The sequence below is a fragment of the Platichthys flesus genome, chromosome 17 (assembly GCF_949316205.1).
Source record: "Platichthys flesus chromosome 17, fPlaFle2.1, whole genome shotgun sequence".
In the NCBI taxonomy this organism is placed as follows: domain Eukaryota; kingdom Metazoa; phylum Chordata; class Actinopteri; order Pleuronectiformes; family Pleuronectidae; genus Platichthys; species Platichthys flesus.
Genome location: NC_084961.1, coordinates 16,193,494 through 16,219,603, shown reverse-complemented (window position 1 = coordinate 16,219,603; position 26,110 = coordinate 16,193,494). Strand labels below are relative to the sequence as shown.

At 40.7% G+C, this 26,110-nt stretch overlaps 1 protein-coding gene across 1 annotated transcript; it reads left to right on the top strand.

Moving 5' to 3' along the window:
• Positions 1 to 2,762: 2,762 nt before the first annotated feature.
• kcng2 (potassium voltage-gated channel, subfamily G, member 2) lies at positions 2,763 to 24,386 on the top strand. The gene is made up of 2 exons (XM_062409213.1): positions 2,763 to 3,642; positions 20,849 to 24,386. Exons 1-2 carry the CDS (start codon positions 2,869 to 2,871, stop codon positions 21,674 to 21,676), a joined length of 1,602 nt encoding a protein of 533 aa, XP_062265197.1. The 5' UTR covers positions 2,763 to 2,868; the 3' UTR covers positions 21,677 to 24,386.
• The last annotated feature ends 1,724 nt before the right edge of the window (positions 24,387 to 26,110 follow it).

The window sequence follows — 26,110 nt, the reverse complement described above, 5'->3', positions numbered from 1 at the left end:
CTGTGTTATTTTATTAGAACACTTGTTTTCGTGTGTCAAAGCCTTGCTGGTATTTGGGTATTTTGGGTTTAAAATATGAAGGATGTGTAAATTATACTGGAGATAAGTCTTTATTGACTTCTTTGTGTGCATCTTCTATGTGTGTTGCATCTCTTTTTTTTCAGTTTTGTGTCCCTTGCATGTTAGAAACATCATTAATGCGGCCACTCATTGCTGAGGATTTTCTGCACATTTTCCTGTTCTATTTTCACATGGACTCACTCAGACATTTTCTGGACATTTTCCTTGGGGGCTGGCAGGAAAAGTTCAGAAAAGGTCACAAGCAACTGACTTGGACATTTGCATTCTCGCATAAAGCTTCTCTTCAGGAAAATGTCCCGAGTTAACATGTCTCTGTTTGACCAAGGAGTAGACCACTTGGCAAAGAGTTAATAGTTATTAATAGGATTGTTATATTAATTTTAACAGTATTGAATAATACATTTGTGTAAAATGTATTATGAAGTTAAATTGCACTTCACAACAAGCCTTATCTGAGTCCTCTGTGGTTAGAGCTCCTCCTGTGGATCCTAAATTCGTTTTCTCTGTGTTCCTGAAGCCACCCCTGGGTGCAGTGTCATGCTCAATAAACCACTCCTGTCAGAAGCACTTTGCTGAGTCGCTGTAGATGTGCCGGTCTCTGACCCTCCTCGCTCGGAGAAAGCGGCCTGTTTCAAAATGACTGGCCTCACAATACAAAAGGGAAGTTTGCGCATAGCCGAAGGGGGCCCTGCTCTGCATTTGTTGTGATCATGTGCCCAGCCCCCCCCCACATAAGGCATCACGCCCCCTGACCCCCTAGACTCATCCTCAGCAAGTATACAGGATCCCTCATGCTGTTGCTACAGCCTGGACTGTGTACCAAGATGTCCATGTTGAATTTAACAATGAATGGCTCAGCTTGTTAAGAACGAATCGCTTCAGAAATGTGTAATTGGATCTTAAAAGCTTGTATTTGAGGAAGTGAAAATAATGGATGAACAGAGGCTGACACATTGTACTGTTGGATCATGGAACTGTGACACTGCTCTGATTCAGACGTCAGCGTTTTGTTGGATTAAAAACTCAAAACCTGTGAAATTCGAGGCTTTTTTGCCTCAACACCATGAATACTTGCATTTGTCAAGTTCTATCAGTAACAAGTAGTGTTTTGTAGAAGCGTTTTGTTACGTATGAATGAAATGTTAAGCATGTACGATACAGTGGGATAACTCATTCTACCACATCTCTTCTCTGATTGTAGTGTTTCAAATGTAAAAGATGTGCCTCTGTGTGTTTTAATAAGTAGTTGTGCTTTTATTTTGGAATTTGGTCTTGGAAAGTAAATTAGTAAACTGTGTTTCATGTTGACAAGTGCCTTTGGAGAATACAACGAATGAGCAGCTGTTCGTTCAGAGGAAATGAAGAATGAATAAACCATTACAGCACATATTAAATATTCAACATATGTTCAAGTCATATGTGCTTCCTTTATTTCACATTCGCCTCAGTGCGTTGTAATTAGTCTGTTACTGAGTTTGTGATTTCCTACTGTTTGTTGAACAGCACTTTAAATTGTCTCATTCCACAGCCTGGTGATGCAGTAAATAGAAAAACATTATTAATTTCCCTGCATTGGGTTCAGAGCGCCACTTGACTTTGAGTTGCTTTTCTTTGTACTTCCATTGCAATTAGCCGGTAGACTCTCGCTGTTTTAGACATTTCTCTAGAAATACAAACTGTTTTGACATGTGGGTCTTATTATTGTCAAACTGTTTATTTACTGTGTTCTGCTTTCAGTCCGACAAGAGCAGTTATTAAAAAGACTATGACTTTAGGACTCAGTGGATCACACGGAAGATGATTTCCTTTACCGGGACTACAGTTTGTCTGAATTTGACCATTAATAAAAAATGTAAATCCAGCCAACACATAGGAAATATAAAGATGTCTAGGAATTAAGAAATAAGAACTCTCTGGACTTTTACTCTTTAAGGCGTTCATTGAAACCATAGATTTTATATACATATGGATGAGCATACGAGAGCTCCCCATATCCAAAAGGGAAGCAAAATAATCTTGACTGCCCCCTGATGGCTGGCTGAAATATTGGTCATAAACCGTGGCCTCTCAACTTTAGCAGATGGGGCAGGAGCTTACCTAAAATGTTAAAACATAATTTAGATACATTTTTTCTCTCATATATTCAGATGTATTTCCAGGTGAAAATGTTACTTATAAGCGTATTTTCAATTATTTATTCGATGCTTTAAAAACGAAGTGAAATAGCTGAGATTGACTTCACTCAGATGTTAAACGTATGTATCCACAGGACCTCGATACCATGGCTCAATCCCCAGATCGATGCTGAGCGGACTCAGGCTCCAAATGTTGTCATCTGGGCAAGATGGCAGCGTTCATATCTGGTTTAATTTGGCTTAATTTGTGCTCCAGTGGGAGGAAGTGGAAACACATCATCCATCTTTATATACAGTCTATGGCACACGCTGATTTAAAATCATTGAATTGGTTCACCCCAATTCCAACGGCTATAAGGTCTGGAGGGAGCTGGTTTAAGACATTTCTCATTCATCCAACACCACATTTGAGACACACTACAGCCTCAAGATGGACTTTGGAATGTTACCTTGAACAGAGAATGACACATTGATGTTTGATTAAAAATTGCCGCAGACACTGACATATTTCATCACCCATCTGTTTTTCCTATCCAGCAGAGACGTGCAGTGCTGCTGAATGGATGACAAGCTCCCAGTCACCCTGCCCATCCACTGAGGCCTCGCTCCCATCGCAACTTACAGGACAGGTTCCCCCATAAGAGTAGCAGGGATGTACCAGGAGGTGGCCTTCCTGGCAGGCAGCACTGAGCACCAGTTCACCAGCTACAGCTTTAAACATGTAGATAACCCACAGGAGGTCACCGCCAACAAGGGTGTGTTCTACAAGCGAGCCCAGCTCCTGCTCCACCCTCAGACTCACCAACAGGGTGGAGATGATGGGGCAGCCATTATCAATGTAGGGGGTATCAAATACCGGATCCCCTGGTCAACGCTGGAAGAGTTTCCCTTATCAAGGCTGGGAAAGCTGCGCAGCTGCAGCAACGAGGCCGAGCTCATGGACGTGTGTGACGACTACGACTGTAGCTGCAATGAGTATTTCTTTGACCGAAGTCCGTCGGCCTTCCGCACCATCGTCAGTTTCTTGGCGGCGGGAAAGCTGCGGCTCCTGAGGGAGATGTGCGCCATGTCCTTCCAGGAGGAACTGCTGTACTGGGGGGTGGAGGAGAAAGACCTGGACTGGTGCTGTCTCAGGAAGCTGCGGCTCAGGCAGGAGGAGTTCAAGGAGCAGCAGAGGCTGGAGGAGGAGGACACCGAGCTCACATCGCCGCAGTCCTGTGAGGAGAGCCAGCAGCCTCCCGGATCCTGGGCTCAGGAAGAGACTCGTAAGGAGAGCTGCATGCACAGACTGAGGGACATGGTGGAGAACCCCCAATCTGGCATCCCAGGGAAGATCTTCGCCTGTCTGTCAGTGATATTTGTAGCCATCACTGCTGTGACCCTGTGTGTCAGCACCATGCCTGACCTCAGGGAGGAGGAGGAGAGGGTGAGTTCTCTCTGGCACTCTTGTGACAGTTACAATTTATTTCTCGACCTTTCTCATAAGCAGAATTTAAATTATCAAAAATGTCCAGATTCATTTCTGGTGCCCCCATATTTAGTTTCTGGGAGGTCTTTTGAATGATATTCATTCAGCAATGGAAGAGGTAAATTCATTTACAAACCATGATTGAACAAAACGTCTGTAGAAGGAAGAATAAGACAGGATACAATTAGAAAAAACAAGTAAGCAGAGAGTAAGTCAAAAAAAATGTATACTGTCTTTAAGAAATACAACATTTCAGAAATTGAAAAATCTCATTGGGGTCTAACTGCAGAACAAAAACTTAAACCATCAAACTGAAACAGATTTTCAGAAAGAACACCGCTGTTACACAAAACACACAATTATGAAGAGAAGGAACCGAGGTCGTTCACAACAGCCCAGGGGATGTGTGTTCTTTACAGCTGCTACAGTGGATTCAGATTATGTTGATGCAGCGGCCCACATACTGAGTCTTCCTGCACTGTAATGTAAATCATTGTGACAGAGAGGAAGGCTCGGAAACAACCCGGATTCCTCTCCGTTCACTTGAATGCCACATTATTGTGTAACGCCGCTCACTGTTGCAGCAGCACATTCCTTCATAGCAAAATCAGATCGTTATTCTCCCATGTATCCGATAATTGGCAGTGCACACACACGACATAAAGGCGAATAAATCATGCATTTATACAAATTTAAATGAATGTTGTGTGTTTGCAAAATCCCACAGATACTTTTCCCCATGCAGTAATTTGTTTCTGTGACCTGCTTTGAAAAATTATGAAAAAAGCTAAAAGGAATCTGAAATAAGCTCCTCATTGTTATGAAACATGATGATTATGCAAATGTCACCATGAAATCTTAATATTTACAGTTAAAGGTTTGTTTATCCAAACCTGATCAAGACAAGCTGACCAGTAAACTAAATTTGGCCTGTTAAGTGAAACTTTAACACTACAGTGAATTTGTGTTGCCTTTGATGCTTAATGTAAACAAATGGATTTTAAAGGCTGTGTAGTTCATCACTTCGATATTATAGTCCAAAGATTGTTTTTTTTAACATGAAAAACAAGGCATAACCTCAGTAGGGAATGTGGGAACAGTTTAACATTTAGGGAAATCCACATATCTGCTTTTATTCTGGAAGTTAGATGAAGAGGTTAACATAAACTGCAACTTTCCACTTTATAAAGCTCTGAGTGGAGCTGGTACATGGTTAGCCTAGCTTAGCACAAAGCTGGTTGCAGGTGGATACAGCTAGCCCGAATGTGTCCAAAGTGAAAAACTGGAGGAAGCGGGAGCTGTCCCCACTTCACCAAGCTACGAGGAGCTCAATCGTAGGCGCCAAATGTACCCCCCCCCCCCCAAAAAAAAAACTCCTAGCTGTATTTGCTTTTGATAAATATATCAGTATTAGGGTTTGTTTAATTGAAGCCAGCTTCATTCACAGTGAGTCTCATCATGAGTGAGAAGAGAAGGAGTGGCAGTCACAGAAGAAGACCCAAAGTCATGTAACATGCTGATAATCTCGCGGCCCATTCTACTAATGACGGATTATCCTCTGGGGGCATCAGCCAATATATCCGGGCTTGGTGTGGACAGCAGATATCAGGGCCAAGACTCCACCTTCTGTTCATTGTACTCCAAAAACATAGACCCGAGGCATGCTTGGATTCGAACCAAGAGCCTTTTTGCTGTGAGGCGATAATGCTAACCACTAATAACAGGGACACTGTTGCTTACATTCACATAAAACCGGAAAAAAAGCTATCTAATAATATATATTATTACATTATTGGGAAAAAATGTAATATTCAATATTAATTATATTAGCCATGACTTTAAGTGTTTGTATAAAGTGGGTGAGCTTCTAATGGGTCATAAATAAAAAAGCAAAGTGACTAAAAGCATATTCAGGACCAGCTTTAAGATTAGTCTCATCTTATGTCATCTTCCATTTCACGCCTGTATGAATCTGTAACTTTAATTATCTGAATCAGAGCAGCAACAGGTTTGATTAAGGAGACACTATGACTCAAACTCTGGACAGCTGGAAGCAATCATTGTGGCACCAATTAGCCACCTAGAGACGGCTGAAACAGCGAGTCCTCAAAGAGAGCATTAGGTGGTGGTGGTTCATTAGGAGTGGGAACCTAGTCCGAAACAAGCATGGGAGGAAACCCCCAAAACGCGAGGGTTTATCGGTATAATGAGGCCCCTGTGTCATCCTTGAATAAAAACCTAGCGTAACAAAATGAAGGGAGGCAAACCGCAATCTGCCACTGGAGGTGGTAAATTAAAACAAAGTGGCATCCCTGAATCCCAGAGTCCCTTAATGGGAGGAGACACTTCGAGAAAACTTTGCCCTGGAAGTATTGTGACTGAACATTTGTTTACGTTGATGGTAATTGGGGCGTGGGCACATCAATTAATCACACATGGAGAAAGACAAAGTAAACTCTCTCACAATAGTTCAAAAGGAAAATGTCCAATGATTTCCTACTGTTATGTTCTCAGCAGTCATTCTGTGTACCGAGGTGTCAGACAGAGTTGGCTGTTGAGTATCTCCTCTCCTCATTACCATGTTAGGAGAGGAGTTGGGCCTGGCCCTCTAAACTTATATATGGACACTACTTCCTGGACTGTCTTCATTTCTGCTAATGTCAAGGAAGGCATTTAAATAGCTGTGGCAGAAGTAACTGAGAGAATCCAGCTCAACCTGGTGAATTGCGTTTGCTAATTGCACCCACTCATCCTCCTCTATTACAAAGCATCCTAATGTCCATTAGCTTTGATAGCCCTCCATTTACAACTGCACAGATCCTCCCTATACTAGTGTAATTGATGAGACGATCATTTCCTCAGGTGCCCATTTCCAGACTGTAATATATTGTGTACTTGTTGTTTATAATGTTTTAGAGACTTATGGCTCCAGTTTGGGCAGTACGACAGGAGAGAAGCACATCATAATAGATGCTTTATAATACTGACTAGCTAGCTATTATACTACATTAACTCAATCAAACACTGACGGATTCATTTTAATTTGGCAGTTGCTTAAATTCAACAGACTTCCCTTTAAGCTTTGTTTTGGTTTCCACCAACTCTTAAAAAAATATAGAATTTTCAAATCTAAATGCTTTATATTTATGTGTCTGCGACCACTACAGTGAACGTGTTGCAAACAGTTGGCAACCTTGTCTCATATAGGGTCGTTCAGATGGAGTGCCTTTCCATTCATTCATCAGAGTTTGCCATAGAAATATTTTAATCTTTGGGCGGCCATGGGTTGCTTGTTCCCAAAGGTCATTCTCACAGGCAACAGATTCAGAGTGACAGGTACAGAGACTTAAGAGTGAAACTTACGTTTTCACGTAAGAAAAAGAAATGCATTGAATGCCACAACTGCAGCTGAAACCAAGAGGTCTGCATGAACAGTAAAAACATTATGGACCATAGTGCAATGCAAGCATGCAGCAAATAGTGCTGCACACGCCAAGCTAGAGACTTTTATCTATCATCTATGTGCATTTATTTGAGTTAATTTTTAAACTGTGGCAGGCCACATTAGAATATGGCTGACTGCCACAGTCTAGATTATTAACGGGAAACATTGATTTGTTATTACTAATGTTGATGCACATATACTCAAACTGAAAGCTGCATCGATCTTGTTCAAACCTATCTGTCTTGAGAGATCCGATCATTAGTGGACAGCGTTATGTTCATGGGTTCACATCTTAGCATTAGAATGTGTCCTGAATGCATCTCCTGTAACCACTTGTAATGGAGAATCTTTCGAAAGATCTGTAACGCACGGAGAAGAGAAAATATCAGCTTATGCTCTTCTTTATCCACTAGAAATAAGATTTGAACTTCCCATCATCCAGACAAAGCTCCTGGATCATTTTGATGGTGACAAACCACCGAGATGAGGGTAGGCTCTATTTCATTTTCCAAAGACATGTTTTGCAGTAAAACTGTAAAATCCATTCTGTCTTTGTTGTTAAGGTAAAGTTTTTTCAGTCAGTGGGACTTACTACTAATTGGACAAGTGGTTTTGGCTTAATAACAGCAACAGTAGCACAATCTCCCAAGTGTTTTGGATAAAAGGATGAAAGTGGCACTGCCAGTGTTTTCCGTGCATTTTTAGATGCTACATCTGAACTGCCCAATACACATACAATAAACACAAAAAAAAAACAAGAACTTGTTCTGTGTTGGTCTTTACCAGCTCTCGAGGGAAACAGCCGAACTGATTAACTTTTAAAAATGCTAGAATAGATTCACCACCTCCATGTTGACCTTGTCTGCTGTGGGTGCTGGGCAGGTAGCACACAGTAGATCTACATCCATACCACTGTGTTTTTATTTGAAAACAGCGTTTTCAAATAAAATCTAAAATCTAAAACTCTCTCCACATGAGCGTTTGGGCTCAGTATCTGTTTAAATCCCTGTTCATACTAACATGCCTAAAAATGCATATCACGGGACCAGTTACGTACACTAGGCATGCACGTGACAGTGTACACAGGAAGCATTTGGTTGATAGTTGCAAAGAGAGCTGGGCTACAGACGAGAAGAAGCAATGGTGGAAATTAAAATGCAATGTTTAACAGCTGTCAGAAAAGACAACAGGATCAGCTTGTAATCGATTATCCAAGTTGCGTTCATTTTTGGTAGCCAAGGCTAATGCCAATTGTTTTCCATCAAAAGAGGGTCTTGGTTATAGGAACCTGACAAATCAGCAAAGGCGACGTTGTGACTGAAAAGACCCAATCAGCAAGCGGTTGTGAGTTTCTATGTCATCGTCTTTAAACATCTCAGTTTCTGCCCGTCCAGACTAAAACACATCACCGGGCCAGCAGTATTTACAAACTTCTCTGTTTAAGCGCATCACATATAGAAGAGTTGTTGTATTCTACCTGCTGTGCCTTACCAGTTATAACAACCTGCCATACTGGGTACCCTTGACAAAGATTAGTCCCAGCCCAGAAGCACCTTAACATTTTTTATTTGCCTATAAATTAAGCTGTGTTATGAAGCTGTCAGACATGTACCAGGAAGCATGAGGTCAACGCACTTTTAAATGGAGGAAATGGCCACTTATGCGTGTTTGGTCACATGAGCCGGAGGAAAGTTCAGGCAGAAACCAGCAGTTTTCTCGGAGCTGCCTGCAATGAAGGCACTTAGTCCGTCTTTATAATCTAATGTGGCTCTTAGAGAAGCACTCATTGGCCGAGAGACCTTTCTCTCCCCTTTTCTTTCTCTCACAGATAAGGGAAAAATAAAATGAAGATGCTGCGTATTGCGTTTCACTTTTTATGGCCCCCCATTCACACTCTCTGGATGAATAGGGGATTAAACATTTCAAGTGTTTTGTCGATGTCTTCCCTCAGGATTGCTTACTCTGTTCACCTAAGCATCTTTGAAACAGTGTTCTTGTCCCATTTATCTCCCGCTACAGCCCCGCCATGGATCTAACCTTTCAGTGACTCTCCTCATGCCCCACATCCCCAAACAATCCATTCTGGCGTAAATCCCAGCCACTTTAAAGTACACCGTTACCGTGGTCATATATCTTGGCAGGGGAAGGGACAGGATGTGGCCAGACGGAAGACAAATGTGTGCAAATGCTGTCAGAAATGAGAAAGAATTTTGTCTTCGTCTAGGTTGTAAATAGGAGGTGCACTCATCTCTCCTGACATACTACTGTTCATGCTCAGAGAAATGTGCAATCCATCACTGTGGTGATAATTTGTGTTTCTCATCCAGTGTTTGGTGAATGATTCCCAGTGAGTCGTGGGGTGATTTCTCTCCTGAACAACCCGCAAAACCCCTGTGGGAATATTGTTTCACACTAGAACTCCAGCAAACCTTCTGTGCTGTCATCTTCAAAATGTGATAGATGATGTACAGAGATGGAGTCATGAGTAAATATGACACAATATAACATGGTTTAAGCTATTGCTAAAAATATTGGTATAGCATTCGACTAAAACAGGAAAAAGTGGACAAGCTAATATGTCAATCAAAATAAGCTAAAAGTTGCTTAACCACACAGAGTCAGCTATATTTTCATATTTACTATTGAATAAAAAAAACTACATTAGCTTACTGTACTGAGCTGTCCAATAGTACTTTGAGAACAACCAATCTAATATGCAGGGTGTTACTGTGGGTGCTTTAAACCTGTATTTAACCAAATCAATATGTTTTTGAATCACCACTGAATAATTTATTTCAATATAATGTGAATGGGATCCAAATAGTCATCCCAGCCCCATAAAAATACCAATGAGTATAAGCTGTTAACTCACTCTTCTTGTACACTTTATTGTATGGGTTGAATCTAAGAGCGCTCACCAACTGCAGTGCATGGTTGCCTGTTTAAATGTGTCTTATCCATTTGAATTGGCCTTTTTTTCTCTCCATTGTTTCTAGTGGTTACTCACAATTGATCACAATTATTCATTACCATTTTGCTGCGTGTTGTGCATAAAGGTTAAATATTGTACATAAGTAACATATTTTATGTTGTTGTTATCCAATTCCAATCCTGAGATAAATAATAGCTGCGGCTAACTTGCAGCTTTTATTGCCTCAGTTCTCTCTCTTTCTTCCTTTATATTTAACAATTTGGATTCAAGCTTAATGAAGAAACTACAAAAACTGAGACTATAAGAGGGAAAATAATGTTCCTCTCCTGTCCTTTGGTTACTGCAAACAGAAAAGTGCTCCAGTTGTGCCTGCTCTAATTGCTACTCCCTGCAGAGCGGCAAGCACACGCAGCTGAACTGCCTGAAGAGGCATTGACTGAGATTCTCGAAAAATGCTTCTCCTATTACCATCGAAGGGTTTGCATTAGTAAACATTTTCAGTTAGAGTATTCTGCCATTAACTCAAACAATTTCCCACAAAATTCAATATTTGGAAATATTTTGTTTCTCAATGCAACCACAAAGGAAGCACTTTGCTGTGTGGGAAAGATGAAGGATATTGAATGATGATTCTCCGGGGATGTGGAGGGTACAGCTGTGCCAAAATCCAATCAAAAACATGTAAAGGAGTTTGGGCGCCGGGAGACTGAGCTTTCAACTGAAGTCCAAATGTTCTTGCTTTGGTGGGATATTATTCAAAATGTTCCTTTTTTACATGAATCCTTTTCAGGCCAATTGATATCCAGTAGCAAGCTTGCTCATAAATGTTGATGGCTCTGTGCTGTAACAGTGAGAGTTGTTTGGAACAAATCAGCGGCTTAATCACTTTGATATAAAAACAGCCAGCACAGAGTTATAAATATAGTTATTTTTAAAACTTCCCAAACTGCATCCATGCTTTTAGTTTGAAAGTACACCAACTCTCCAATGGATAAGCCGGGTGTCCAAAGTACTCTTAAGTTTTAGAGCCGCTAAAGACAGAGAAGTATGGAAACGCTGCCGGCTCCGTTTTGCTTCAAATACTTTGGCGCAGATTTTTAGTCTGGACTGGCAGGAATTCAGCTATTTGGGAACGATAGCGTAGACACAACTATTTGCTGATTGTGACTTTTCTGTCACTACGTAACCTTTGCTGATTAGTCGGGCTCCTATCACAGGACCCTCTTCAGGAAGAAAACAACCAGCATTAGCCTCGACTATCAATGTGGAACACAACATGGATAGTGAATAACAAGCGTTGCTGATCCTGTTGTCTTTGCTAATAGCTGTCGTGCATTTCAATTCTGAATTTACAATAATACTACCGTGAACATGCGTAGGAGATGAGGTATTATCGAGCAATCTACCAGCACGCGTATGCTCAGTTTACGAGTGGTCACGTGATATGAAATTTCAGGCATGCAAGGATGTAGCCAAATCACGTGGAAAAATAAAAACACCTTGTGTAAATTTATAAAGACATAAAGAACCCAAACTAGGTGTGGAAACCAGATAACCGTAACTTAATGGATGTGTTGACTTAATTTCCATTGCCTTTTACAGAGGTGCATTTTACCATGACGGTGAGAGCACTCACTACTCAGTCAACTCATCAATATTGATGGTACTTTAGATTAGGCTAGATTAGATTGAACTTTAATAGCTCCCATGGGGGATTTGGGTTGTCACGGCAGCAGAGAACGGGATTAATAACCATGTTTGGGTTTACAGTGTAACAGCTCTGAACCTATTGTTGCAGCTTGGAGTGGATGACCTAGCATTCAGCTATAACCATTATCAGGCATACACACAGAACAATGCATTATGTTTGTCCAGAAGGGCAGATACACATCACAAGCTTTTAGCAGAGCACGTGTTACAGGTAACATTGTTGCATTAAGGAGCTAAATGTGTATTATATTTCCGAGGGAACATTATTCTGAAATGTGCTAAAATGTGTGGATTACAGCTTGAAAGAACATTTAACAGCTCAGAACATTTAACAGTGACTGTAAAGCTCTCCTGCCCTCCCCAACGCCCTATCTGTAATAAATAAACATTGACAAGCAGAAAAACTGTTGGGTCGAGGCCAATGCTCCCAGAGTGAGTTATAGCAGTGTTCCCTGACTATTGAAAAATAAATAAATTCACAAAATGATTCAACAGTTTGGTCAATTTCAGCGGCTCTCGTGATAGTGCTAAATTTATTGATATAGTAAAAAAGTTCTAGACAAAGAAATCAGGTTTATGTGCTTATCTAATTAAGATTCAGCATCATGATCATACTAGCAAAGATAAATTGAGACTACTATTGATATTGTTTGTCAGCATTTGTGTTATCAGACATCCTGGTTACTTGTAATAATCTCAAACCCAAATTGTAATCTCAAACCAAATTGTCAGTCTCACAGATTTTTGTGATTTTAAAGATTTGGGAGAATTTTACCCATCATGCACCTGGTAAGTGGCAGGATATACCATTGGCAGGTCATCAGTCTGTCGTAGGGTTGAAAATAAACAGTCAATCCTATTGGCAACTATGCCCTGTCCCAATAACTCTCTCTTGGCCCTCCCCCTAGATATGAAGAGCCCTTCGCTGGGAGGGTCCCATTCCAGACAGAGCCAAAAGGGAGTTATTTCCTAAGAATTGGGACACCACCAACCACGTCATCAGCAGCCAACCATTGTTATAACAGGGACAAACGATACCAACTAACATTTTTATATTAATAACAATATTTTCAGCTGTGATCAATTATTGCAGGTAACTACAATGGCGCCCTGAGAGAAAATACCTCACCCAAGGCTCAAAGTAGTGCTTTCCATCATTAATCTAGTTTATAAGTGTAGTTAATTATTAGTATCTAACTAAATTAGCTGAATTAGCTATGTCCCAGCAGGCGATTGGGACCGACGGTAGCAACACATTATTAGCTTTTTGATAATGTGGTCAAGCTGAAGGCACCTGTAATCTATTACTATAACTTACTTATTACTACATAAAATAGTTTTTGTGTCTGAGCTGTAATGGAGTAAAGGGCTATTTTAAAGGAACAAATGTTCTTGAGATTTCGAGAATAATGTAAAAATATGAAGAGAATATTTGTTTTCTCTTTAAGTGGCCCTAATTCTCAAAACAGAAAGCAAGCGGAGGTTCGGATGTGTTTGATGAGCAGAGTTGCAGCTGCAGGCGAGTGGCTGAGGGGTGGGTGGAGATGGAGATGTCTGATTTGCATATTCATAGAACTGCAAATACTAAATGAGGCAAAGGTGTACAGTTATATGTAAGCCATGTTAAGGCTGTGAAAGGGTTTATATATATATATATATATATATATATATATATATATATATATATATGAAATTCAGGGTTTAGTCGATGCCAGGAGAAGAACTTCATGCAGTGGATGAGGAGAACAGAACCAGGACTATTGTGTCTGCAGACGCTTCCACTGGCAGTGTGCTCCCTCAGAAGTGCTTGTTGGACATTCAAATAGCTTCGGGGGGCTGTTCCTGTTAATTTCTCAAATTTAATGAAACTGATTCATTGGACATTTGCACTCATTTCACACCATGATTTACCAGCAGAGAGTCAGCAGGGCTTTAGCTCCTCTCTCAGGGTCTCCCCTTTTGTTCTCTACCCCTCTGTCTGTACTGGATGGTTTTTGATGCAGCTCCCTGTGTGGCCACTCAGAGCAACAACACACCCAGTCAGGTAACACAGAGTAGTTCTCTTTAGGTGGCAATCAGCCGCTAGTTTGCGAAGTGTTATCAATTTCCATTTGACAGAACGGTAATAAGCATGTGCCAGACCATAAAGTATTTTGAAGCATCATAGCCAATGAGTCAGATATCTATACATGAAAGAAGCAGGACTAGATTGACTTTAATTCAATGGTGGCGTCATCTGCTCGGTAATTGCATCCATTTCATCCTTTATCAAACAGGTATCAGTCTAGCTAAATATTTATGACTCAACACAACTTGCCCAGCAGCTCATCACTTCACATGCAAGAACCTCCAATGATAACAACAGCAAATGCCTGTATTTGTAAACAAGCACAGCTATTTCCTCGTCTTTGTATTAGCATGAATTCATAACATAAAAGACACAACCGAGTGCTAAATCTTTGATTTCATATTTTATCTTGTGAATGGAAATACTCTTTTCCGGGCTTGAATCCTGAAGATTCTCACACACTCATGTTCTAGTCAATTCATGCTAATACAAAGACGAGGAAATAACTGTGCTTGTTTACAAATACAGGCATTTTCTGTTGTTATCATTGGGGGTTATTACATGTGAAGTGATGAGCTGCTGGGCAAGTTGTGTTGAGTCATAAAAGTCACAACTGAGTGCTAAATCTTTGATTACATATTTTATCTTGGGAATGGAAATACTCTTTCCAGGCTTGAATCCTGAAGATTCTCACACGCTCATGCTCTAGTGCAGTCGTCAGAGTTTTGTATTTTAAAAAGATGGTGTATGTTGAGCCATAGTATGCGTGGCTGAACAAGCACACAGACAACATGTACACACAGTAGAGCCCTTTGACGTGAACAAATGAGTGGTAAATAAATCTTTTAAAAGCCTGGGCGTGTCGAAGGCCGCTCAAAATCAGACCCGGCGCTGTATCTGAAAGCCGCCTGTATATTGAATTACTCCCACACCAACTTATCATCAGGGATTCGAGGTGAGCTGTCGCTTCCTGCGCTGTTTGCTTTGCATGCTTGTCTTCAGCTGTGACAGGGTCAGAGTCCCCTGATCGCTGAGACGGATAATTGCGTGCTTTTTAATTTTATCCTCCGTGGTTCTGTGCACATCGGAGGCTGTGCCGGGCGGAGAGCGAGCAGGGAGGGAGTGGAAAATGCACTCAGCCAGAAAGCCTCTGACGGGGAACAATAAAAATACGCTCGGATTCAAGGAAAAGGGACGGTATCAGATGTTAAATGTTTCACCAGCAGACAGACTCCCTCGTGGAGCAGAGTGACAGGAGACATGTGAAACATACTGGTCACCATGTGGAAATTAGTGAGCTCCGGCAGGACTTGTACATTAGTAAATGTCTGTGTTTTGGCTTTCACATCTTCTTTCTGAGATGACAGCATGTGGTTAGAAGATTTCCCCCTCACATTTGGAGCGTCGTGCTGCAACAGCACAGGAAGCTTCTACCGCAACATGTGCTGTGGGGCGAGAAGGAAAAATGATAAGCGGAAAAATGCTTCTGCAAATCCCAAAAAGGTTGGCAACAGGAGCGTGACGATTCAGTGATCGACTGACACCACAGATCAAGAGCAGTCTAGAGTCGCACAAAGTTGCAGTTGTTTTACATCAGTTGGGCAAAAAAGAGTAGGAAAACAGACAATATACTTATAGGTGAGATGACATCTACAGTCGTTGGGATAATAAGTACATTGTATAAACTATAAGAATATTTTTGGCATTCCTAGAAGAGAAAATATGAGCAGAATAAAATCTTTGTTTTTAAACTTCTGGTACAAATAGGCTGAAGGTTATCTCAAACTGAAACTTTACAATCTGTAATCTTGTTACCTGATTGTAAGAGGAGCGTTTTTTTGACCTTTGCATTGATTTACCAGCGAATAATAATAGCTCTTGATGAAAAAGGTTTGGTGCAGGTTGTTTCAATTGAAAGGGACTGTTGGGCCTTGTCAAAGGTTTGCACTCTATTGAGTGACATTGTAGTTACTCTATTATTTCACATGCCAAAATAAAAGTATGGGCCCAAAGTTAAGGCTTAGTTAGGTTAGCAACTGGCCAGGGATCTGGGGAGTTCCCTATTACTTATGTAAATGAATCTGTGTGAATCAGTAAATCACATCTTATCATCATATTATGGTATTTTAGTACAAATATAAGGGCAAGAAAATGACAGTTTTTGAATATACATAACATAACAACTAGTGGAAATGTTGTACTACATATGTGAGGTTGGGTGTGGTCAGAGAACTACACTGTAATGTTCAGCCTGGTTTTAAGTCACAATGTGTTTATAAAGAACGTTTTTCAGCCCAGTCATCTGTCTCACTGGATCACAACTTATATAAATGTAAATTATTTTCACCTTTTATTTTTTTTACCCACTAGTGTAACTACAGTTATTGTGTGTTGGGTTCTGTGCATTTCCAGATGCAGGTGCACGTATAAATTCATGAAAGGTTTTTCATAATTTATGACTAAAGCATGAAACTTCAATTGTTCCTTCAAACCATGAGATGTGGAGGCATTTCAAATTTGGCCCCTGGGACAAAACCCGGCTTTACTCTTTGCTTTTTTCCCAGGTAGAACAGCAACAAACTGCACATCAGTTATATTTCATTTTTTACTCTCTTATAACACATTTATTGCTTGGAACTTCTCAAACGTAAATAAAGTAAAACGCAGTATTGTGAGGCTTCTGGAGGGCTGGTCCACAGTGGCAGATCTGCTCCGAACATTGGTATGACAGGTACATTATCAATTCAGTAAAGGTATCCATCAGTGTATTGGGTTTGCACATGGTGTCAAACATTAGAAGCCAACATGAAGTATGCAGACGGTTTTTTTAAATAAATGTATATGCACCAATCATATTCAAATATTTAAAAAAAATATGAAAAGGCTATTTTGCTAATGATTAACATTTACACATCATGTTCAAATCTCAATCAGACGCTTTGCGAATGTTATTACTGTAGTTCTGTCTTTGATAATCAGGTGGTCTGAATAGTAGCACTTACTTGATTTACTAATTAGGTTAAACAAATGACAAGTCATGTGATTCTATACAGCATTCAGCTCTTTACACCTGGAAACAAACTTGGTGGAAAGCACTTATTCCTGTATTTTGTTTATTTTGGAGAAGCACCATCTTCCCTGCACGGAAGATACCCAGGTGAACCCCATGTACAGTTGCAATCAGAAATATTCAACCCCCTCACCTCAATAGACATTATAGTGATGTGGATGACAGATAATGACAATAATGACAAAAAAACCTCATCAAACAACAAAAGATATATATTGATGCGTATTTTAGTTATTTTGACAACAGAAGACTTAACTTTGAAGTTCAAATGAAAAATGTAACTCTTTCAACACATGTGCATGTGCAGTATTATTCAACCCCCCAGCTTCAGTACTTTGTGGCGCATCCTCTAGCTTTTATAACTTCTAAAAAATGTTTTCGGTAAGTGCGGACAAGCTTCTTACACCTCTCGATTGGAATCTTTGCCCATTTTTCAAGTGCAAAAGCCTCTAGATCAGTGATGTTTGGCTTCCATGCTGCAACTGCCTTCTTTAAATCCCACCAAAGATTTTCAATCAAATTTGAATCTGGTGACTGTGAATGCAACTCCAGGATGTTCCAGGATCTTTTTCTCCACCAAGCTTTGGTGGACTTGGAGATTTTGCTTTGGATCATTGTCTTGCTGGAAAGTCCAATGATCACCAAGGTTCAATTTGTCAACAGAAGGAATCACATTCCTCTTTAAAATGGCCTGGTATTTCTGTGAATCCATGATGCCATGGACACAATAAAGATTGCCAGTTCCTGCCGCAGAAAAACAGCCCAACATCATCTTTGACCAACCTCCATGCTGGACTATGGGGATGGTATCTTCTGGTAATAACCCTGTCCTTTCACACGCCAGACATACTGCTGGTCCATACGTCCAAACAGTTCCAGTTTGGTTTCATCAGTCCATAGAACTGTCACCCAAAACTCTGTAGGCTTATCCAAATTCCTCCTGGCATATTCTAGTCGACTTTTGATGTTGCTGAGGGTCCTTGATGAAATGCTGGGCTTTCTTCCACGGCCAGGCATGTTTGAAGCTGCTCCATCAGTTGTAAACTTCCTTATAATGTTCCCAATTGTCTCATCTCATCTCATGTTCCCAATTGTGTCTCTTGGAATATCATTTTTTGGGGAATTCTTCTTCTACCCAAGGCCTTTCAGTTGTGATGAAATAATCTCCTCTCTCAGCTTTTGTGTAAGCTCCTTTGTCTTTCCCATGATTGCAACTCACCTTGAATACCTTCATGGGTGGGGTTTATATATGCATCACAGCTGAAGCAAATGAAGGATCAGTATAGAGTTCCCAAAGGCTTAATAATGTTTCAACTCAACTTTAGGACAAAAAAAAACTGTCAGACAGCTTTAAAAACAACAATATTATATAGGGGTTGAATAATTGTGACATGGCTATCTTAACAAAATATACTGCTACACACAAATACTACATCATGCATTTTCCGTGTTGATTTTCTTTATCACTCAACTCATAAAGAAGGCATCCGAAGCAGAATCTTGATCAAAGAACAAGATTCTGTCTACTTTAATTGATAAATCCTTAAAATCTTTGGGGGGTTGAATATTTCTGATTGCAACTGTAGGACATAAACAGTGTAGGTGGAGGCAAACTACTGCAGTGCATATTTTTCCTGACCAACTCTCACAAAGACATTTCTAATGCAAGAAAAACTTTTTGCACTATCAATTGTGTCCAGTTTCTATGGGTAGTCAACTTTTTTTGCTATTCTCCAAAAATATAGTTTTGCTGTTATAAACTAGCCCAACGCAACAGTCCAACAAATCCACAAGCCCCTGCTCCACTGAATCAATTGCAATTTCATCATGTTTACTGAAGCTTTGGTATGAAAGGAAGAATGTTTCACTGTCAGATAAAATGAGTAATGGTGGCATCGCTACAGTTGCTAAAATTGATTGGCAGATTGAAGTCCCTATACACAATATTATTACCAATTTATCTCATTTTAATTGCGACCTTACAGTTTGTAGCCGTAGCCGTGTGAAAGACTGCAACTCCAGCTTTGCTGATCAGTGATTTACATGGTCCCTAATGGGTTTAGCGAGTTTGATGTCTCAAGGGCAAAAACTGTGCAATGTGCAAAGCAAAGTAAGTGTATACCCTTAAAAATGCATGAGACTAACTCCAAGATGATTTCTTTCCTGTGCAGCCGGCCTGTTGGGATGATGTCTCTGGGGATCAAAGCTGGTGACTAAGCAAATAACTAAGGGGAATGGTTTGCTTAAATATTCACGGTTGTGCACTTTCACACCTGCAGAGAAGCTTTACAGTCATTGTGCTCTTAGAGGTAATCCCCATCTCTCTGACACCATCATGTTGTTCTATAACCTCAGGACTTGTTGCATGAGAGCCACGTAACGCAGCAGGGAACTAAGTCTGAAAGTATTCTGGCTGTGGCTGAGGGGTTAGAGTGGTTGTCCTCCAACCAGAAGGTTGTCGGTTTAATCCTCAGTCTTGTCCATCTGCATGCCAGAGTGTCCATGGGCAAGACACTGAACCCTTAAATGCCCCTTAATAGATGTTGAATATACTAATTGTAACGTGCCTTGGATAAAAGTGTCTGCCAAATTACATGTAATGTATTCAAGATGAATAAGTAATAGATATTTAACATGATATTCCTATAAGCAAAGATGCAAATGTTTCCAGTTTGTGCGTCCGTCTAATCTTTGTCAATAAGAAACCTCAAGAATACCTTGAGGGAATTTCTTCAAATTTACTACAAACATCCACTTGGACTCAAGGTTGAACTTATACCATTATGGTGGTCAAATGTCAAGAGCTCTGTGACCTCAACAATAATTGTTTTGCCTTGTGAATCTGTTATTGTAACAAAGCCTGCAGAGAATCCTTACAATTATTCACTTCGACTCACGGATTACATGATTCGATTTGGGTGGTCGAAGGTCAAAGGTTAAGGTCATGACATGAATTTCTTATAATTATGTCCAGTTGTCACTTAATATGAGTTTTTATAAATCTACATCTAATTATCCTGCATATAAAAGAGAGAAAATGTTTTGGTCATGTATGTGAGGAGGAGGTGATCATTGTCAATAAAATGACTAATTCTCTGCAAATGAAAGGCCACAAAAGACACTGAAAGACTTTAACAGATCAATAATCATTAATTAGGTTATTTTGCCCCAGGAGATATAACCACAGGTAATTCGGTAGCTGCATGTTGCTCTTGCAGTAATTTAACAACCCAATATCACAGAACCTGCACATGCTGTTGTTTCCCGTAGTGAAGGGGAGTTCCACAACGGTAACCTGCTGATGGAGGAAGAGGAGGAGAATTCCATGTTAACTACCAGTGGCAGACTAGTCATTAATTACCCTGAAGTAAATGCAGAGAAAAAGAAAAGTAAATTCGTATACTTTTCCCCCCAGTCTCCTCCAGGGGAGACTTTTTCTTAATAACCATGTAATCGCTTATAATCATATTTTCAAATATTTATGAATCCTATTACAGCAGTCTTAATAAAAGAAACATCATAATTAAAAGAGTAGAGGAGAGAATATTTCCGCTGTGGCTTTAAGAATCCACAGTACAGCTCATGTGGGGCTCACACGGCGTTCACCTCTTGATCGCTCCGGTTTGATGTGTGAGACGTTTACGGGATGAGATAATCAAAGCCTTGGTTTTATGCTCCGTGAATCTTTCAGCACCTGCTCTGTCGTCTTGTAGAATAAACTCACCTTTTCGCTTTGAGATCAAACGCACCAAACCTCTGCTGCCAACGCCGAGCCATCAAATAGGCTTTGAGACAGACTCTTAATTACTGACTTCACTCTGCACCTCCGTGTCCCATTTATTTATTTAGTGCTTTTGCAGTTGTCATCGCTGCAGCATAATGTAATACAGCCCCAAGGATGTACAGTATGTCTTGATGCGCTTCTTTTTTTCTCCGCAGGGTGAGTGCTCCCAGAGGTGCTATAACATCTTCGTGCTGGAGACGGTGTGCGTGGCCTGGTTCTCCCTGGAGTTCCTGCTGAGATTCATTCAGGCGCCGAGCAAGTGTGGGTTCCTGCGCACGCCTCTAAACGTCATCGACGTGGTGGCCATCCTCCCCTACTACATCACCCTCATCGTGGACTCTCTGTCGGTGGGGGGCAAACCTGTGGGCTCAGGGAACAACTACCTGGAGAAGGTGGGCCTTGTCCTCAGAGTCCTGCGAGCTCTGCGGATCTTTTACGTGATGAGGTTGGCCCGACATTCCTTGGGTTTGCAGACCCTTGGTCTGACAGTGAGGAGGTGTACACGCGAGTTTGGCCTGTTACTGCTGTTCCTCTGCGTGGCCATGGCCCTTTTCTCCCCACTGGTGTTCCTAGCCGAAAGCGAATTGGGCGCCAAGCAGGAGTTCACCAGCATCCCTGGGAGCTACTGGTGGGCCGTCATCTCCATGACCACGGTGGGCTACGGAGACATGGTGCCCAGAAGCATCCCTGGCCAGGTGGTAGCGCTCAGCAGCATCCTGAGTGGCATTCTCCTCATGGCCTTCCCTGTCACGTCCATCTTTCACACCTTTTCTCGCTCCTACGTGGAGCTGAAGGAGGAGCAGAGCCGGGCGTCGAGGCAGAAGCCAGACTCGCAGGACAGCACCAAGTCCCAGAACAGCGAGGACTCTCAGGACACGGACAGCTACCACGGCATCACGGAGGCCGCCGCCTCATCCATGCAGCGGAGGAAGACCTTGGCTGCTCACAGGGCTGCTGAGATTAGAGCGCCTATGAAAACTTAGCTTCTCTGACTGTCTGCCTATATGTTCAAGCAGCAGCCTGGGAGGATGTAACACCCTGCGCTGGGACTTCAAAGATGACAGCAGCAGGATTTATTTCCTCTGGAGCTTCAGGTCTCCGCTTTGATCAGTGTATCTGGGTTTCCTGGATTTTACAGAGCTGCAGAGGTCTGACTTTAAAAGATGGAGGATGAAACAATATTCATGATTAAACAACTCAATACTTATGATATTGACAAACTGATGGGGACAGTACTCTGGCTGACTGCGATTCAGGCCAAGTCTGGGCAAAAGGGAAAACGAATACCAAAACATCACTTTCAGATGTTATTCACACCTCAGACAAATAATGTATGTTTCTCATGTAGCTGCATTCGAGAGGATTGACTTAAATAAAGGTGTTTGCTGTGATTTCAGAGGGGCAGGTATTTATCATCTCCATTCCCGCTGTGTTGTATTTGGTAAAACCGAATAACTTGTAAATTGTACGTTAGACTCATACAAGTGTGACATGTACTCAATGATGTCAGCATATTTATTTGCAATTAAGCAGAACAAATGAACCAAGTGAACCAATAACATAAAAATGTATGTATCTGCCCAAGGGCTCTGCAGTGTGCTGGGAAGTTCTGTTGATTTTGGACGGTTGATACCACTCTCATCTCTACATTAAAGCTCACTTGTTGATCCTTAAAAATAATTGTTTGTTATTCTGCTGGTTGCAAAGAATGAAGCTACTGCTAAGATTAGCTCATCTTATCTTAACTTAGTGTTGGCGCATGGTGAGGTCAGAAGCTCAGGAGGTTGCTTACACCAAGAAATAATCTAACAAATGAAACCAAACATATTCCATTTTACAAATAAAGATTTTTGTACAGGTTTAAAACGAAATGTTTAGCATTGGAGTGAGACAAGCTAACTTTAGCTTTGGGGCTTCATTCTAAGCTAAGCCAAGCTAAGCAGCTGTTGCAACAGACTTAAATGAAAGAACCCTTGAGAATGGTATCTAACTAAGAAAAAAGAATCCTATTTCACAAAATGTGAGCCAACAACATATCACGTATGACCATGTACGACAAGCATTATTCACAGTGTCACATAAGCGTTTTCAGGATTTGGTTTTGAGTGACAGTTCATACTCAAAACATTCAACCATACCTCACAGTCTTCAACAGCTAATGTAGTTTACTCAGTTGTCTTTGATGTGGCTTAGCTTAATTTAATATTTCTCCAAAGAGGAAACTGCAGGGAATTCTGATGAAAGCCATGAGATGCAGATTAGAGCTCCAGAAAAAAAACATTGAGTTGACCTTGACTTGAGATTTTTCTGTCAACAAACTAGGGTTTGGTTGTGACCTTGCTAAAGATACAAACCGACTTCACTTTTGGTAAAGCTGGTATTTTCATTGATATATAATTGGGTAAGTTGGAATCTGTAGAAGATGAATGGTAAGGATTCTGGTTACCCCTCACATTTCTACAGTGTATCCTTTATTCCTTTATTGGTCTTCGTGGGCCATGTACACCACAAAGGCCGAACCAAAATTAGACAGTCTGATCTACCCTCCTTGATTGTCGTCACCAGCTCGTCCCTTATTGCTGTTGTTTACCAACAGAACAGGCCACGTACCGTTAGCTGTTCGGCTGAGATTAAGCGTGATACCTAAAGCACTGGAAATCTCTTGCCACCGCCATTACCTCTGAAAAATGATTTGTCACCAAAGCACAATGAATCACCAGGATATTAATATAAATATATAGTCTACAACTATATGATACAATGGTATTATCAGTTGTAAAAAAGTTAGCATTTTCCAAATTTCAGGATAGGAAATCCAAAAATTAATCAATGTGAGAAGTGGAGATGACAGTATGTTGGTGCCTCTCCTTTTGTTGCATTTTAGCTGAATTCAGAGTAGACCATTTCTTTAGTTTGTATTTAACAAATCAGAGAAATTAACACTTACCAAAAGGTTGATTCTCTTCAAAGAGGCTGACTTTTTTGAAATATTATACATGCTCCTTAGGGCAATAAGAATAACAGACATGAAAGGCTAAAGTCTAAACCCATTTCAGGTGTTTCAAATAACTTTGACATTATTTCCTCATACAATTACAAATACAGCACTTCATTTCCCTTGACTTGAGGGCTCTGCAGTTAGAAGTGACACATTAAAAAGCCATTTTCTTAAATTGTTGTTAGGTTGGAACCAATCAAGAGACATGCGAGTGCCTGAGAGTGCAAATTAGGTTCAGTTAATTTTGTATATGCCACACAGATTTTTAGAGGACCTGTATTTCGTGCCAACTCTGAATCGCAGTCACTGGATTAACTGAATGATTTATAAGCATGAAAATATTAGACAGAACACTCCACTATCTAACTATTATATTTAGGTTTTAATGAATTATTGTTTTGATGAGGAGTGGATGGTGCGGAGAGACATCATTTAAATATAAATCCAATTGAAATGGATTTGTGCTTGGCGTCATGAGTCCGTAGCCTGAGGAAGGGCTCCTTTTGAAAAATGTAATAAAGATTATAATGAACACAGTCCCATGTGGAGATGCTTTGATTTAACACTTTAATACACACAAGGACACTTGCAAATTTGCAAGACAGTGCATGCTGTGTTTCTGCACTTAGAACATCTTTTCTGAGGCTTCATTCATGCTTTTCCCCCCCGTAATGAATAATAAATCAGTGACGTTGTCTCAGTGCACTCAATGCAGTGTTGAACTTAGACTGAGTCTGTTCAGAGGGTCCTTCTCTTCACACTCAGGCTCTGTGAGGTGAAGCTTAAGATCGGACTAAGGAGGAAAATACGCTGAGCCGAATTTGCCTCATAGTTGTGATCTTCAGATTCAGTTTGTTTACGAAGCCCAAACCATGAATAATAAGGCACTGAGAGAATATTTAAGACATTGCATTCGGTCAGAGTGACAGTCCAAGGATATATATAAATATATATTGTTAGCATTGTACTACCTGACAGTTATCATTGAAGTAGACACAGAATAATGTTAGGTTGTAGTCATATATTGTGCCAACTCATGGATGAAATGTCAATATGAATTCTTGTTTTATCTCTGTTTGTCTGAAAAAAAAATTGTCTCTTTAACTTGAAAATGCCGCACAATGTTCACCAGCTCGTTGTTGACTTAGTTCACTTTTCAATGGACTCCAATTGGTGTTCATGGCCAGGCGTAAACTTCTCAGTGTCATCAGATGGTCCCGACCGCACTTCAGGCTCTCACATAATTAAACCAGAGTGACAAGTTTCTGCATTATTTTCTTGAGAAATCCAAGATGTTGAAAAATGAACACAAAGTTAAAGAAAGTGATCAAAAGATTCCTGGCTCCTACCCTCTTTAATAGATCCACTACAAAAGCGAATGGGTTTATCCTTGGACCGACCGTAGTCCTGCCAGTTGGACAAACAGACAAAAAGCAGCCAAACGTAACCTCCTTGGTGGAGGAAATAAACCTGCAACTTGCAATGTTGTGAAGCATTACTCCTCTGTGAAGAAGCCAGGATGCTATAACTAATATCAAAGTTTTGTCCTCTCATTATTGGATTGGGGAACTAAAACAGTAGAAGTTATGGCTTTAAGCCCCATAAAGCTGAGCAGAGCTGCAAATTCAGCTGCGAGTACCCTGTGGATTCACTATTAAATGACCCCACTTTCACATTATACTGCCATTTATCCAATAATACACAAAAGATATAAATGAGCTATTTTAAGAGGCGCAGCTCTCTAAGGTAGCAGTATACGAGATACTGGGTTTAAAAAGAGTTCCTGCCGATACATCTGGTGTGATGCAGCGATGCACTTTTGAAGAGAGCTAGTATGTGCTCAGCACAAGGCACTGGAGGATTTTCAAAAGATAGTACCAGGGAAGCTCTTTCCCACCCACACACAGTCCTGAGGCATCGAGCACAATCCAGACTCTTATCCGGACGCTTGTGTCAGTGCATTGTGATGCTGACGTTATTTGAGAGAATTAAAGTTTCAACACACTTCTGTCAGCGAGGGCCCATGAGAATCATGTACTGCCAATGTATGTATTATATATAAGACATTTATAGGAATTTCTTTGTCATGTTTTTTTTTGTTAAGCTGATTAAAATGGTAAAACGACTGACATCAGTCAAAAAAGAAAAAAAACAACTACAATGCACAAAGGTTCTTCAAGTCTAATCCATAAGATGCAGACGCGTCCTGGTTAATGGCACATTGAAGAACTCTCGATAAAGAATCATGAATCTGTATATGCAGTTAGAAAATGGATTTTTGCCCATGTCTGGCTGGTACATCTATTATCAGTGGCGAGCCCAGCACATTACAATTTATGCGCTTATTACGGCTTCAGACGGCTTCAGACGGCATATGCCCAAAGCAGGGCCCCGGCTGGTGGTCTTATTCTTCTTTTGA